Source organism: Somniosus microcephalus, chromosome 9 (genome assembly GCF_052327205.1).
Source record: "Somniosus microcephalus isolate GS21.2 chromosome 9, FLI_Smic_1.0, whole genome shotgun sequence".
In the NCBI taxonomy this organism is placed as follows: Eukaryota; Metazoa; Chordata; class Chondrichthyes; order Squaliformes; family Somniosidae; genus Somniosus; species Somniosus microcephalus.
The window spans coordinates 125407805-125422875 of NC_140995.1; the positions used below are offsets into that span (position 1 = coordinate 125407805).

General features: G+C 44.0%; 1 protein-coding gene across 1 annotated transcript in view; it reads left to right on the top strand.

Moving 5' to 3' along the window:
* epb41l2 (erythrocyte membrane protein band 4.1-like 2) overlaps positions 1-15071 on the top strand; it is a 165497-nt gene that overhangs the window by 42206 nt on the left and 108220 nt on the right. Inside the window, 1 exon segment of the mRNA XM_085997140.1 lies at positions 8304-8408. Within this exon segment, the coding sequence (XP_085853266.1) occupies positions 8304-8408 (105 nt within the window).

A 15071-nucleotide genomic window follows, 5' to 3' on the forward strand; every position in this document is an offset into this window, starting at 1 on the left:
AGAGCATATTCCAGGTCACCATTCCTGCAGGCTCAGATAGCCTGTACTAATGTCTAAATTTCATGTAGCTTAATGCTCCCTTAAATTTGGGAAGCTGCAAATAACTGAAGCATACTCATAGGAACTTGAAGACCTGCATGTCTAAAAACTATTGAACCTGAAACTGACTGGGTAGCATTTGAAATAGTAAGAAGAGATATGGCCATACATTCATCTTCGTTGTGCGTACTTGATACAGAGAGGTTGCCACATTAACCTAGCTTGGTGTGGTAGGTTGAAGAGAAAGGAGCTTTTTTAATAGAGTTATAGTTTAATATATATTTATTTATATATACTCTCCAACTGCCCTCTGAAATGGCCTAACCAGCCTACTACAAAAAACAAGAATAAAACAGGCACGTCCTGTCTCACCTGCAGGACTGACCCACCAGAGATGACTGCACAGTGGTATACAGTCAGGAGCGAGTGGCTGTGGGAGTATTGAACATCGATTCAGGACCCCATGAAGTCTCATGACTTCAGGTCCAGCATGGACAAGGAAACCTCCTGCAAATTGTCACCTACTGCCCTCCCTCAGCTGATGAATTAGTACTCTTCCATGTTGGACACCACTTGGAAGAAGCAGAGGGTAACAAGGGTACAGAATGTACTTGGTGGGGGACCTCAATGTCCTCCACCACCGAGTGGCTCGGTAGCACCACTACTGAGCGAGCTGGCTAAGTCCTGAAGAACATTGCTGCCAGACTAGGACTGCAGCAGGAGGCGCGAACCAACAAGAGTGTAAAAACCTACTTGACCTCGTCCTCACCAATCTACCTGTCGCAGATGCATCTGTCCGTGACGGCATTGGTAGCAGTGACGACCGCACAGTTATTGTGGAGGCGGAGTCCTGTCTTCACAGAGGACACCCTCCATCATGTTGTGTGGCACTACCACCACGCTAAATGAGATAGATTCAGAACAGATCTAGCAGCTCAAAACTGGGCATCAATGAGGTGCTGTGGGCTATCAGCAGCAGCAGAATTGAATTCAACCACAATCTGTAACCTCGTGGCCCGGCATATCCCTCACTCTACCATTACCATCAAGCCAGGGGTCCAACCCTGGCTCAATGAGGAGTGCAGAAGAGCATGCCAGGAGCAGCACCATGCGTACCTAAAAATGAGGTGCCAACCTGGGGGAGCTGCAATACAGGGCAACATGCATGCCAAATGGCAGAAGCAGCATGCTATAGACGGGGCTAAGCAATCCCATAATCCATGGATCAGAGCAAAGCTCTGCAGTCCTGCCACATCCAGCTGTGAATGGGGGTGGACAATTAAACAACTAACGTGAGGAGGAGGCTCCATGAATATCCCCCATCCTCAATGATGGCGAAGCCCAGCACGCGAGTGCAAAAGACAAGGTTGAAACATTGGCACTTCTGGCTGAAGATAATTGCAGAGCGGATGATCCATATCTGCCTCCTCCTGAGATTCCCACCATCATAGAAGCCAATTCAATTCACTCCACGTGATATCAAGAAACGGCTGAGCGCACTGGATACCGCAAAAACTATGGGCCCTGACACTATCCCGGCTGTCGCTCTGAAGACTTGTGCTTCAGAACTAGCCGCGCCTCTAGCCAAGCCGTTCCAGTACAGCTACAACACTGGCATCTATCTGACACAGTGGAAAACTGCTCAGGTATGTCCTGTCCACAGAAAGCAGGACAAATCCAATCCGGCCAATTAGCACCCCATCAGTCTGTTCTCGATCATCAACAAAGTGATGGAAGCTGTCATTGACAGTGCTATCAAGCGGCACTTACCAATAACCTGCTCACCGATGCTCAGTTTGTGTTCTACCAGGACCACTTGGCTCCAGACCTCATTACAGCCTTGGTCCAAACATGGACAAAAAGAGCTGAATTCCAAAGGTGAGGTGAGAGTGACTGCCCTTGACATCAAGGCAATATTTGACCGAGTGGGGCATCAAGGAGCCTTAGTAAAATTGAAGTCAATGGGAATTGGGGAAAAATCTCCACTGGCTGGAGTCATACCTAGCACAAAGGAAGATCGTTGTAGTTGTTGGTCAATCATCTCAGCCCCAAGGCAATGCTGCAGGAGTTCCTCAGGGCAGTGTCCTAGGCCCAACCATCTTCAGCTGCTTCATCAATGACCTTCCCTCAATCATAAGGTCAGAGATGGGGATGGTTGCAGTGTTGTTTCATTCACAACTCCTCAGATAATTAAGCAGGCCATGCCTGCATGCAGCAAGACTTCAACGACATTTAGGCTTGGGCTGATAAGTGGCGAGTAACATTTGCGCCACACAAGTGACTATCTCCAACAAACTAGAGTCTAGCCACCGCCCCATGTCATTCAACGGCATTACCATCGCCGAATCCCCCACCATCATCATGCTGTAGGTCACCGTTGACCAGAAACTTAACTGGACCAGCCGCACACATACTGTGGCTACAAGAGCAGGTCAGAGGCTGGGTATTTTGCGGTGAATGTCTCACCTCCTGACTCCCCAAAGGCTTTTCACCATCTACAAGGGACAAGTCAGGAGTGTGATGCAATACTCTCCACTTGCCTGGATGAGTGTAGCTCCAACAACACTCAGAAGCTGGACACCATCCAGGACAAAGCAGCCCGCTTGATTGGCACCCCATCTGTCAGCTTAAACATTCACTCCCTCCACCATCGGCGTACCATGGCTGCAGTGTGTGCCATCTACAAGATACATTGCAGCACCTCCCAAACCTGCAGCCTCTACCACCTAGAAGGACAAGGGCAGCAGGCGTATGAGAACTCCTTCACATCGAAGTCATAGTCATAACAGGAAACTGGTTTATCCGGAGGTTGTATGTCCGGAAACCTCGATCTACTGGCAGAAATCAGGAGCCGTTTTGTTAGGTTTTTTTTCTTCTCGTGGCTTTGTTTTCAACAGTCGGGCTCTGGAAAGTTTCTCTGAAGCTGTTGCTAAGCTACAGAGACGCTTCCAAAGTACGGGCCGACTTTACAAGCTGTTGCTAAGCAACAGTTTGTTGTCAGATATGGAGATGAAAATCTCCGTATGCTTCAACATTAACTTTGTCCGGCAGTTTTGATAGATCGGCAACAGCTCGGTTCCGTCGGTGCCAGATATAACGAAGTTTCCTGTACAGCACAGAAAGACGCCCTTCGGCCCATCGTGTCTGCGCTGGCCATCAAGCCCTGTCTATTCTAATCCCATTTTCCAGCACTTAGTCCGTAGCCTTGTATGCTGTGGCGTTTCAAGTGCTCATCTAAATGCTTCTTGAATGTTGAGGGTTCCTGCCTCTACCACCCTTTCAGGCAGTGAGTTCCAGATTCCAAACACCCTCTGGGTGAAAAAGATTTTCCTCAAATCTCCCCTAAACCTCCTGCCCCTTACCTTGAAACTATGCCCCCTGGTTATTGGGCCCCTCTGCTAAGGGAAAAAGTTTATCTACCCTATCTATGCCCCTCATAATTTTGTACAATTCAATCAGATCCCCCCTCAGCCTTCTCTGCTCTAAGGAAAACAACCCCAGCCTATCCAGTCTCTCTCCATAGCTGAAACGCTCCAGCCCCGGTAACATCCTGGTGAATCTCCTCTGTACCCTCGCCAATGTAGTCACATCCTTTCTATAGTGTGGCAACCAGAACTGCACACAGTATTCCAGCTGTGGCCTACCTAACGTTTTGTGCAGCTCCATCATAACCTCCCTGCTCTTGCCTTCATTAGCTGAGGCATAGAATATAAGTGTCCCATATGCCTTCTTCACCACTTTATCTACCTGTTCTGCTGCCTTCAGGGATCTATGTACACGCACACCAAGGTCCCTCTGATCCTCTGTCCTTCCTAGGGTCCTACCATTCATTGTGTATTCCCTTGCCTTGTTAGTCCTCCCAAAATGCATCACCTCACACTTTTCAGGGTTGAATTCCATTTACCACTGATCTGACCAACCCGTCTATATTGTCCTGTAGCCTGAGGCTTCCCTCCTCGCTATTTACCACTCCACCAATTTTCGTGCCATCTGAGAACTTACTGATCATACCTCCTACATTCATATCTAAATCATTAATGCACATTACAAACAGCAAAGGACCCAGCACCGATCCCTGCGGTATACCACTGGACACAGGCTTCCAGTCACAAAAACAACCTTTGACCATCACCCTCTGCCTCCTGCTACTAAGCCAATTTTGGATCCAATGTGCCAAATTGCCCTGGATTCCATGGGCTCTTCTTGACCAGTCTCCCATGCGAGACTTTGTCAAAAGCCTTACTGAAGTCCATGTAGACTACATCAACTGCACTACCCTCATCCACACACGTAGTCACCCCCTCAAAAAATTCAATCAAATTGGTTAGACATGATCTTCCCCTGACAAAGCCATGCTGACTATCCTTGATTAATCCTTGCCTCTCCAAGTGGAGACTAATTCTGTCCCTCAGAATTTTTTCCAATAATTTCCCTACCACTGATAGGCTCACTGGCCTGTAATTCCCTGACTTATCCCTACTACCCTTCTTGAATAATGGTACTACTTTAGCTGTCCTCCAGTCCTCTGGCACCTCCTCTGTGGCCAGAGAGGTTCTGAAAATTTGTGTCAGAGCCCCTGCAATCTCCTCCCTTGCCTCACACAGCAGCCTGAGATACATCTTGTCTGGGCCTGGGGATTTAGCCACGTTTAAGCCTGCTAAAACCACTCGTACCTCCTCCCCCTCAATACTAATTTGTTCAAGTATATCACAATCCCCCTGCCTGATTTCTATGCCTACATCGTCCTTCTCCATATGCAAAATATTCATTTAAAATCTCTCGTACATCTTCCGGCTCTACACACAGATTGCCACTTTGGTCCCTAATGGGCCCTACTCTTTCCCTGGTTATCCTGTTGCCCTTAATATACTTATATAAAATACCATGGGATTTTCCTTTTTATTTTGCCTGCCAGTGTTTTTTCATGACCCCTCTTCGTTCTCCTAATTTCTTTTTTGAGTATCCCCCCTGCACTTTCTATACTCCTCTAGGGCTTCCACTGTTTTTAGTCCTTTGTATCTGCCAAAAGCCTCCCTTTCCCCCCCCCTAATCCATTCTTGTATACCCCTTGACATCCAGGGTTCCCTGGACTTGGTCCCACCGTTGACCTTTACGGGAACATGTTGGCGCTGTATTCTCTCTTTCCTTTCTGAATGACTCCCATTGCTCTGATGTGGATTTTCCTATAAGTAGCTGATCCCAGTCCACTTTGGCCAGATCCTGCCTTATCATATTAAAATCGGCCTTCCCCCGCCCCCCCCCCAATTTAGAGCCTTATTTCCGGTCCATCTTTGTCCTTTTCCATGACTACCATAAATCTCACCAAATTATGGTCACTGTCACCAGAATGTTCTCCTACTGACACTTCTACCACTTGCCCGGCTACATTCCCTAGAATTAGGTCCAGTACCGCCCCCTCTCTTGTAGGACTTTCTACATGCTGGCTCAAAAAACTGTCCTGGATGCACTAAGAATTCCCCACCCACTAAGCCTTTCACACTCTGACTATCCCAGTTAATAACCCAGTTAGAAAGTTGAAATCCCCTACTATTATTACCCTATTATTTCTACACTTCTGAGATTTGCCTACATCTCTGTTCCTCTACCTCCCTCTGACTGTTTAGGAGCGTTCCCCTCCAAGTTGCACACCATCCTGACTTGGAAATATATCACTGTCCCTTCATCGTCAAAATCCTGGAACTCCCTCCCTCACAGCACTGGGAGTACCTTCACCACACGGACTGCAGCGGTTCAAGGCGACGGCCCACCACACCTTCTCCAGAGCAATTAGGGATGGGCAATAAATGCTGGTCTTGCCAGTGAGAGACACATCCCAGGAACTAATTAAAAAAGAAATGGTATTAGAGTCAAGTTCCATGAATGGACTACAGCTGTTGGTAGATTGCTTGGATGCTACAGCATCAAAGTTAACAAGGTTTCTAGAAATGCAGATGAAATGGTGACCATTTTAATAAATGCAAAGCAGTTGGATCACGAGACAATTGAAGTAACTGAAGTATAATGACTGAAGCTGATGTGCCAAGCAGTTGAGAGTGATGATTACATGGGAAAAGCTGCATTTAATAGAAGGAAGAGGATGTTAACTGGACAACTGAAGAAATGATTATTGTAGCATTTGATGTGGAGTCTGGTGCTGAAACATGGAAACTGAGCAAAGAGGTTTGAGAAGTGGGTTTGGAGGCGCATGTAGAGCGTCTAGTGCATAGATAAGAAAGGTAATAATGAGGTTTTAGCAATGTTACAAGAATGTAGTTTGATATCCGAAAAGGCAAATTGGTTTGGACATGTGCTGAGAAGTGTCAGAATGACGGATAGAAGGATATATTTAAAGATATATAAATATATAAAGACTGAGGACTGAAAAGAAGGATGCTTCTGGACCACCTTAAGAATGGGAGATTGTTTGGAGAATTGAAGAGAGAACCACAAGACCAAGTGGTTTGGAGAGGGGAGAGTTGAGCTAGAACCTACAGACCACTGGTGGTATTCAGAGAGGTTTGGGTGTCCTCGTATGCAAATCATAAAGTTAAGATGCAGGTACAGCAAGCAATAGGAAGGCAAATGGTATGCCAGCCTTTATCGCAAGGGGGTTGCAGTGTCAGTGTAAGGAAGTCTTGCTACTTTTATATAGGGCTTTGGTGAGACCACACTTGGAGCACTGTGTACAGTTTTGGTTTCTTTACCTAAGGAAGGATATACTTGCCTTAGAGGGGGGGGTGCAAAAAAGGTTCACTAGTTTGATTCCTGGGATGAGAGGGCTGTCCTATGAGGAGAGATTGTGTAGAATGGACTTATATTCTCTGGAGATTAGAAGCACGAGGTGTGATCTCATTGAGAAGTATAAAATTTTGAGGGGGCTTGATAGGGTAGATGCTAAGAGGTTGTTTCTCCCGGCTCGAGAGCCGAGAACTCGGGGTCATGGTCGACCCCTTATCCTGAGACTATTTCGGACTGAGATGGAGAAATTTCTTGAGGGTTATGAATCTTTGTAATTCACCCCAGAGGGCTGTGGATTGCCAGTCGATGAGTATATTTAACACTGAGATCGATAGATTTTTGAGCGCTAACTGAATCAAGGGATATGGGGATAGGGCAGGAAAGTGGAGTTGCTGTAGAAGTTCAGCCATGATCTTATTCAATGGCGGTGCAGGCTCAAGGGTCTGTATGGCCTATTCCTGCTCTTATTTCTTGTCGTCTTCTGTTATTAAAATGGATAGGATAGAGGACAGGAGTGATTAGATGACAAAAGGGATGATGGTGCAAGACAAAAGGAGATGGGACAAACATGGAAACAAAAGATGGGTTCAGAGGAGGTGTAAATGGTTACAGATTTATCACCACCTTTTGCCTTGCACCATCATCCCTTTTGTCATTTAAACACTCCTGCTCTCTCCACATTATCATCGACCTTTTCCTTTTTTTTTCCCTCCTCCTTTTCCCTGGCTCAGTATTTGCATAAAAGCTGTTCATATCCAGCATCTTGCAGTTCTGATGAAAGGTCATCAACCTGAAACGTTAATGCTCCTGTCTTCACAGATGCTGACTGACCTGCTGAGTGTTTCCAGCATTTTCTGTTTTTATTAGATTTACAGCATTCGCAGTATTTTGTTTTGTTTCTAACCTTGTGTTTAACATAAAATGGCAATGTCTGATCATTCATTATGCTTCTTTGTTTAATGTAACTTTTCTGGTAAATTCTCCATATCATGAAATTAGTTTCAAGTTTGTTCATGAACTTTGGAAATTTCAGAGGCGATTTTTAAATGCTGTAGACATATTACCTATAATAAAATAAAAACAGAAAATGCTGGAAATACTCAGCAGGTCAGGCAGCATCTGTGGAGAGAGAGAAAGCGAGTTAACGTTTCAGGTCAATGACCTTTCATCAGAACTATTACCAAGTTGGGTGTCCAGACAAGCGATTACAGACACTATGATGCAAAAGCAACAAACTGGAAGAAGCAGAAATTTGACTAGTATCGCAGAAACACTATTTTTGAACAGTATGGAAGTTTGTTAGAATAGATGCGTTTTGTATTCAAACATGGTGTTAAGTATGCATATTTAAAAAAAAAAAAAAAAAAAAAAAAAAATATTTTCTGGGGCTTTGACTTTTTTTAATGGTGTTTTGCTAGTGGTGTAAACATGTCCTTTTAAAATTTTGAGATAAAATATTACTTGGAGTTGTATTTGTTTTAATGTTGAGCTTATAATCTAAATTTGACACTACTTTTGTTTTTCAGAAACGTGCCAAGGGCCAGATAATGTTGGACAGGGTTTGTGAGCAAATCAACCTGTTAGAAAAGGATTACTTTGGTCTCACTTTTCAGGATACTACAGATGAAAAGGTAAGCTGGAGAATTGAAATAAAATTGTTCTTTGTAGTGGCTGTTAAAACGGGAGGGTTTCTGAATACAAAATAAAATGCACTCCAGTCAATGGCAAGAAACCAAAAACTTGTCAAACATTTTTTACACTCATTTTCCTTGTATTGTCATTTTGGAATACAGTATTATTGCTGTAATTTAGAAGCACATTTTATGTACCCAAATGGGGCACCAAGAATTAATTTTAAAACACTGAAGAGTAGCTGCTGTTCAGTTGCCGAGACCATCTTTTAACTTCAGTTGGGGTATTTTGACAGCAATGCTGAAGTAGCCCAAACCTTGAATGCAAGGTCCCAAAAAACTTTCCTTTTGAGTATTGAACCATTATAGTTCTTGGAACAGTCATCACCTTTTTTGAGTCTTAGAGATATACAAGATATGAAACTGCATGGAAAAGATAAATCTAGTACATTACTTCAGATCCGTGGCTCACAGTTCAAACTTGGAAAAAGCCCAATTTAAAGTGATGTCAGGATGAAGTTCTTTAGCTAAAGTATGATCCACAGTGAATGGCCTTATGGGTAGGGATCAGGAAGGCCATCCTCGCTCATCCTTGCAGAAAATAATCTGTTCCTTCCTCACAACTGTTTCCTGAATGATTCAACGTTTTTTAACCTGCTCTACCCTATCTTGTGAATGGTGCTGGCCACTTATGCAGCAACATTCATCGGATCATCAATCTGCTTTTTACGCATTCTTAAATCTATTTATATTTAAGTTGGTGCATTATGTACCAAATGGGACACAGCTTGCACTAACTTGACACAGCAAAATGTGGTCAACCTGCAGTATAATGTTCCATGTACACACAGGTCACAGGTTTTATTTAGCTGAGCAGACAATCTTGACTGTTTACCATTATTCATCCTTCAAGATTTAGGCATCAAGTATGTGTAGTTGGTTATATATATGAACTTACTTGAGGGCTCCCGAGGTCCGGACACTTCCGCTCCTGGGCTCCTGGGCGCCTCCACAGTTGAAATGCGCAGGGCCCACGTATCCCAGGGGCGCAGGCAGTTCGCAAGCGTCCTTGGGATCACGTGGGCCAGGCCAGCCAATAGGAGAAGGGAATCTCCCTTCATACTTTTGACATAGACCTGTCAAATATATGAATGGAGATCACCCCAAAAAGACACAAAGATTAAATAAATTATTTTTTAAAAATCATGTTTTTGAAATGAGTTAAAATTACATATGGAAAAAAAGTTTTTTACAGGGCTAAAAACTTTTAAAAGTATTTTTAAATTATAAATGAGTAAGAGTTTAAATTTTTTTAAAAACTTTTTAAAACTCTTAAGCTAGTAAAAGCAGGCCTTACGCCTGCTTTTACCAGACGTAAGATTTCTAAGGGTTTTCAGCGGGTGGAGGTTCTGCAGAAAGCGGAACTTTCCGCCCGCAGAGGCCCTTCTCTAAGGCAGGCGTCCGATCTGTCAAGAATGCATGCCTGAAACCGACATTTCCGATGTCCCTATAGGTACGCACCTGTAGGCATCGGAAAATACGGGCCAAAGTATTTACAGTGCAGAAACAGGCTATTCAGTCTAATTGGTCCATACTGGTGTTTATGCTCCACAAGAGCCTTCATCTAACCCCATCAACATATCCTTCTATTCCTTTCTCCCTCATGTGCTTATCTAGCTTCCCCTTAAAGGCAGCTATGCTTTTCGCCTCAACTACTCCTTGTGGTAGTGAGTTCCACATTCTAACCACTCTGTGGGTAAAGCAGTTTCTCTGGAATTCCTTATTGGATTTATTAGTGACACTCTCTTGTATTTATGGCCCCTAGTTCTGGTCTTGCCCGCAAGTGGCAACCTCTTCTCTACGCCTACCCTATCAAATGCCTTCATAATCTTAAAGACCTTCTATCGGGTCACCCTTCTGTCTCTTTTCTAGAGAAGAGCCCCAGCCTGTTCAATCTTTCCTGATAGGTAGAACCTCTCAGTTCTGGTACCATTGTAGTAAATCTTTTTTGCACCTTCTCCAGTGCCTATTTTTTTTATAACATGAAGACCAGAACTCTGCACAGTACTCCCAAGTGTGCTCTAACCAAGGTTCTATACAGCATAACTTCTCTGCTTTTCAATTCTATCCCTCTAGAAATGAGCCCCAGTGCTTTGTTTGCTTTTTTTAATGGCCTAATTAACCTACGTCGCTACTTTGTGATTTGTGTATCTATACCCCCAGATCCCTCTGTTCCTCTACCCCATTTAGATACATACTTTCCAAGGAGTAAGTGGTGACCTTATTCTTCCTACCAAAATATACCACTTCACACTTACCTATATTGCTAAATAAATACCCATTCTGCAAGTATATTAGTGTCTTCCGCTATTTGTTGCATTCCTCCTCCATTAACTATACCCCCAATTTGGTGTCGTCATCCCCAAATTTTGAAATTGTATCTCCAATTCCCATGTCCAAATCGTTTCTTTGGATGGTGAACAATGGCCCCAGCACTGATCCTTGTGGAACACCACGTCCCACCATTTGTCAATCTGAGTAATTACCTTGCACCCCTACTTTGTTTTCTGTTTTGTAGCCAACTTGCTATCCATTCTGCTGCTTGTCCCCTGACTCCCAATGTTCTGATCTTGTCACAAGCAACGTATCCTGTAAGCAGCACTGCCTCCTGCGCGGCCTGCTTCCCCCAGTGCGCGGCCCATTCAAATTTTAGCGCATGTGCGATATCTACAGTAGAAAAGCTGGTGAGTGCCTGAATGGGTCCTTGCAGATGATTGCGCAGCTTAACGGGAACATTGGTCAGGAGTCTACTCTGCAGTACCTTTTCGAAATCCAACTATATTATGTCTACTGCATTATCCTTTGTTATTTAAAAGAATTCAAGACTGTTGGTCAGGCATGACCTTCCCTTTTGGAATCAGTGCTGAATACAGTTTATTATATTTTCAGTTTCTAGATGATCTGTTACATCTTTGAGCAAGGATTCCATTATCTTTCCTACTTCCATCATTAAGCTAATTGGCCTATAGTTCCCTGGACATGTTCTATCTCCATCTTTATATATAGGAATCACATTAGCTGCCTGCCAGTCCTCTGGCACTATTCCCTGTTCTAATAAATGTTTTGTATGTATGTAATAGTGCCTTTGCTATCTCTTTTTTTAACTTTTAAAATGTGCAGATGCAATCCATCCGGACCAGGGGTTTTATCCTCTCCAAGTTCGCTTAGTTTATCAATTATTTTCCCCCTTTTTATCTTGTGTTTTTGTTATCTCCTTCGAATGTCATGGCCACCATGTTAGTCTCCCTGCTAAATACTGAGGTGAAGTAATTATTTAATATTGCTGCCATTTTTCTGTTATTACTTGAGTTTATTGTGTGTATCCCTTAGTGGCCCTATCCCTAAATGGATTTTTCTTTTATTTGTGTCTTTAGCACACCTTACTATTTTTATATTCCTTGATCATTTAATTTTGTAGTTCATCTTTGTCTTCCTAATTTTTTTTGACTTCTTTCCTCACCTTTTTGTCATCCTCTCCATTGTTGTCCATGTACTTGGTGTATGCCTTTTTCTTTAGCTTCTGATCTACTGGAATTTTTTGAGGATGTAACTGGTAGAATAGATAATTGAGAACCAGTGGATGTGATGTATTTGGACTTTAAGAAGGCTTTCGATAAGGTCCCGCATAAGAGATTAGCGTGCAAAGTTAAAGCACATGGGATTGGGGGTACGGTACTGTCTTGGATAGAGAACTGGTTGGCAGACAGGAAGCAAAGAGTTGGAATAAACGGGTCTTTTTCCGAGTGGCAGGCAGTGACTAGTGGGGTACCGCAGGGATCGGTGCTAGGACCCCAGCTATTCACAATAAATATTTATGATCTAGACAAGGGAACTAGATGTAATATCTCCAAGTTTGCAGATGACACAGCTGGGTGGACGTGTGCTGTGAGGAGGATGCCGAGAAACTCCAGTATTATTTGGACAGGTTGGGTGATTGGGCAAATGCAGTATAATGTGGATAAATGCAAGGTTATCCACTTCGGTGGCAAAAACAGGAAGACAGATTATTATCTGAATGGCAATAGATTGGGAGAAGGGGAAGTGCAACGAGACCTGGGTGTCCTTGTGCACCAGTCGCTGAAGGTAAGCATGCAGGTGCAGCAGGCGGTTAAGGAGGCAAATGGTATGTTGGCCTTCGTAGCGAGAGGATTCGTAGCGAGAGGATTCGAGTACAGGAGCAAGGATGTCTTGCTGCAGTTGTACAGGGCCTTGGTGAGACCACACCTTGAGTATTGTTTGCAGTTTTGGTCGCCTTAGACATAGACATAGAAGATAGGAGCAGGAGTAGGCCATTCGGCCCTTCGAGCCTGCTCCGCCATTCAACGAGATCATGGCTGATCATCCAAACCCTAGCACCCGGTCCCTACACCGACAACCATCCCACACAAGCCCTAACCCCGTAACCCCACGTATTTAATCCCCCCCTAACACTAAGGGCCAATTTTTGTCATGGCCAATCAACCTAACCCGCACATCTTTGGACTGTGGGAGGAAACCGGAGCACCCGGAGGAAACCCACGCAAACACGGGGAGAATGTGCAAACTCCACACAGTCACCCGAGGCCGGATTTGAACCCGGGTCCCTGGTGCTGTGAGGCAACAGTGCTAACCACTATGCCACCGTGCTGCCTTATCTGAGGAAGGATGTTCTTGCCATGGAGGGAGTGCAGCGAAGATTCACCAGACTGATACCTGGGATGGCAGGGATGATGTATGAAGAGATTGGGTCGATTGGGCTTCTATTCGCTGGAGTTTAGAAGAATGAGAGGGGATCTCATTGTCTAGTCCTGTTAGAATTTTATAAGTTTCAGACGAGATGCAGGAAGGATGTTCCCGATGGCGGGGGAGTCCAGAGCCAAGGCTCACAGTCTAAGGATAAGGGGTAAGCCATTTAGGACTGAGATGAGGAGGAATTTCTTCACCCAGAGAGTGGTGAACGTGTGGTATTTGCTACCACAGAAGGCAGTTGAGGCCAATTCATTAAATATATTCAAGAAGGAGTTGGATATATTTCTTAAGGCTTAAAGGCTTCAAGGGATATGGGGAGAAAGCAGGGACAGGGTACTGAATTTGGATGATCAGCCATGATCTCATTAAATGGTGAAACATGCTCGAGGGGCTGAATGGCCTACTCCTGCTCCTATCTTCTATGTTTCAATTTTGCCCTTATTTCTTTATTCATCCATGGTGTGTCATTACAGAATCACAGAAACCCCACAGTGCAGATAGAGGCCATTTCGGCCCATCGAGCCTGCACCGACACATATCCCACCCGATCCCCGTAACCCCTACACCAACACACATCCCACCCTATCCCCGTAACCCCATGTATTTAATCCCCCCCTAACACTAAGGGTCAATTTATCATTACTGGCTAGTTTGTTCATTTTAGTGGGATATATTTCTCCTGGGCTCTATTGATCACTTTTAAATTCTACCTTGACAAATGGAGATGTATAAAAATGTCTGCATTTCAGCACCCTGCTTTGTCAACCACTTGCTCCTTGGTGCTGTGACATTACCATAACTTGCCCCTCCCCACTCCCTGATTGAGTGGACTCCATTATGGAGCAGATTGTACGTGATCGGAAAAAGAGCAGACTTGAGGGGCTGAATGGTATCTGCGTTCTTTTCTTTATGCTCTTGATACTTTTTTGGACTAGATTGCATCAAAGTAATTTATGTAATTGTTGGGAAGATGGAGCTATTTTGCATCTGGATTAAGTGAAGAGAATTCTACTAAAACACTAAATTGTTTTACGAAGTCCTCAGAATAAAATAGATTGAAAAAGTATATTAAAATAGGAATAAGTATTTTTAGAGAGTACTTTTTTTCTATCATAAATTTCTCTAAACAAGTGTCCAGTTTTTCAGCAAACGTTACAGAGCATGTCCTGGGCCAGAACTTTGGGTCCCCATGGGTGAGTATGCGTTGAGTACTCACGCATAGACCCAACGAAAGTGCCGGTTTCGCGCATGCGCAGTAAACCGGAACTTCCGTTCCCTTGAAGGAAGGGGTTCACAGGTCGAACGTGTGCACCGGAGAGGCAGCGCGTACGCCTGGAACTTTCGTTTTTTTTCCTGGAGGGTAAGTCTCCAGGAGCTACACTTCTAAAAAGCAGTCGCAAGGCCTGCTTTTAACAAGGTAAGTGGTGAATTAAGTAAAATTAAAACACTTTTTCCACAGGTTTATTATTTTTAAATACTTTAAAGGTAAGTTTATTTTTAGCCCCGTTAAAAACTAATTAATTTTTTCAAAAATTTAAATTATTGTTTAAAATATTTATTTTATGTATTTGTTATTTTAAAAATGTGATGTTTTTAAAACAAAATTATTTGAAGTTTGTTATGTTTTGGGGCTGAATTGTATTCATAGATTTGACAAGTCTTCCTGTCAAATCTATGAATACAGATTCCCTGCTACCATTGGCTCTCCATGGTCCACGTGATCCCAGGGAACGCTTCAAACTAACTGCGCCCCTGGGATACGCAAGCACTGCACGCTGGCTTGCGTAGTTGGAGCAGGCCCAGGATCGGAATCCCACGCGGGCCCACAGCACGATGGCCAGCACGCTAGGTAAGTGCAGGTCAGAGGTTTGCACC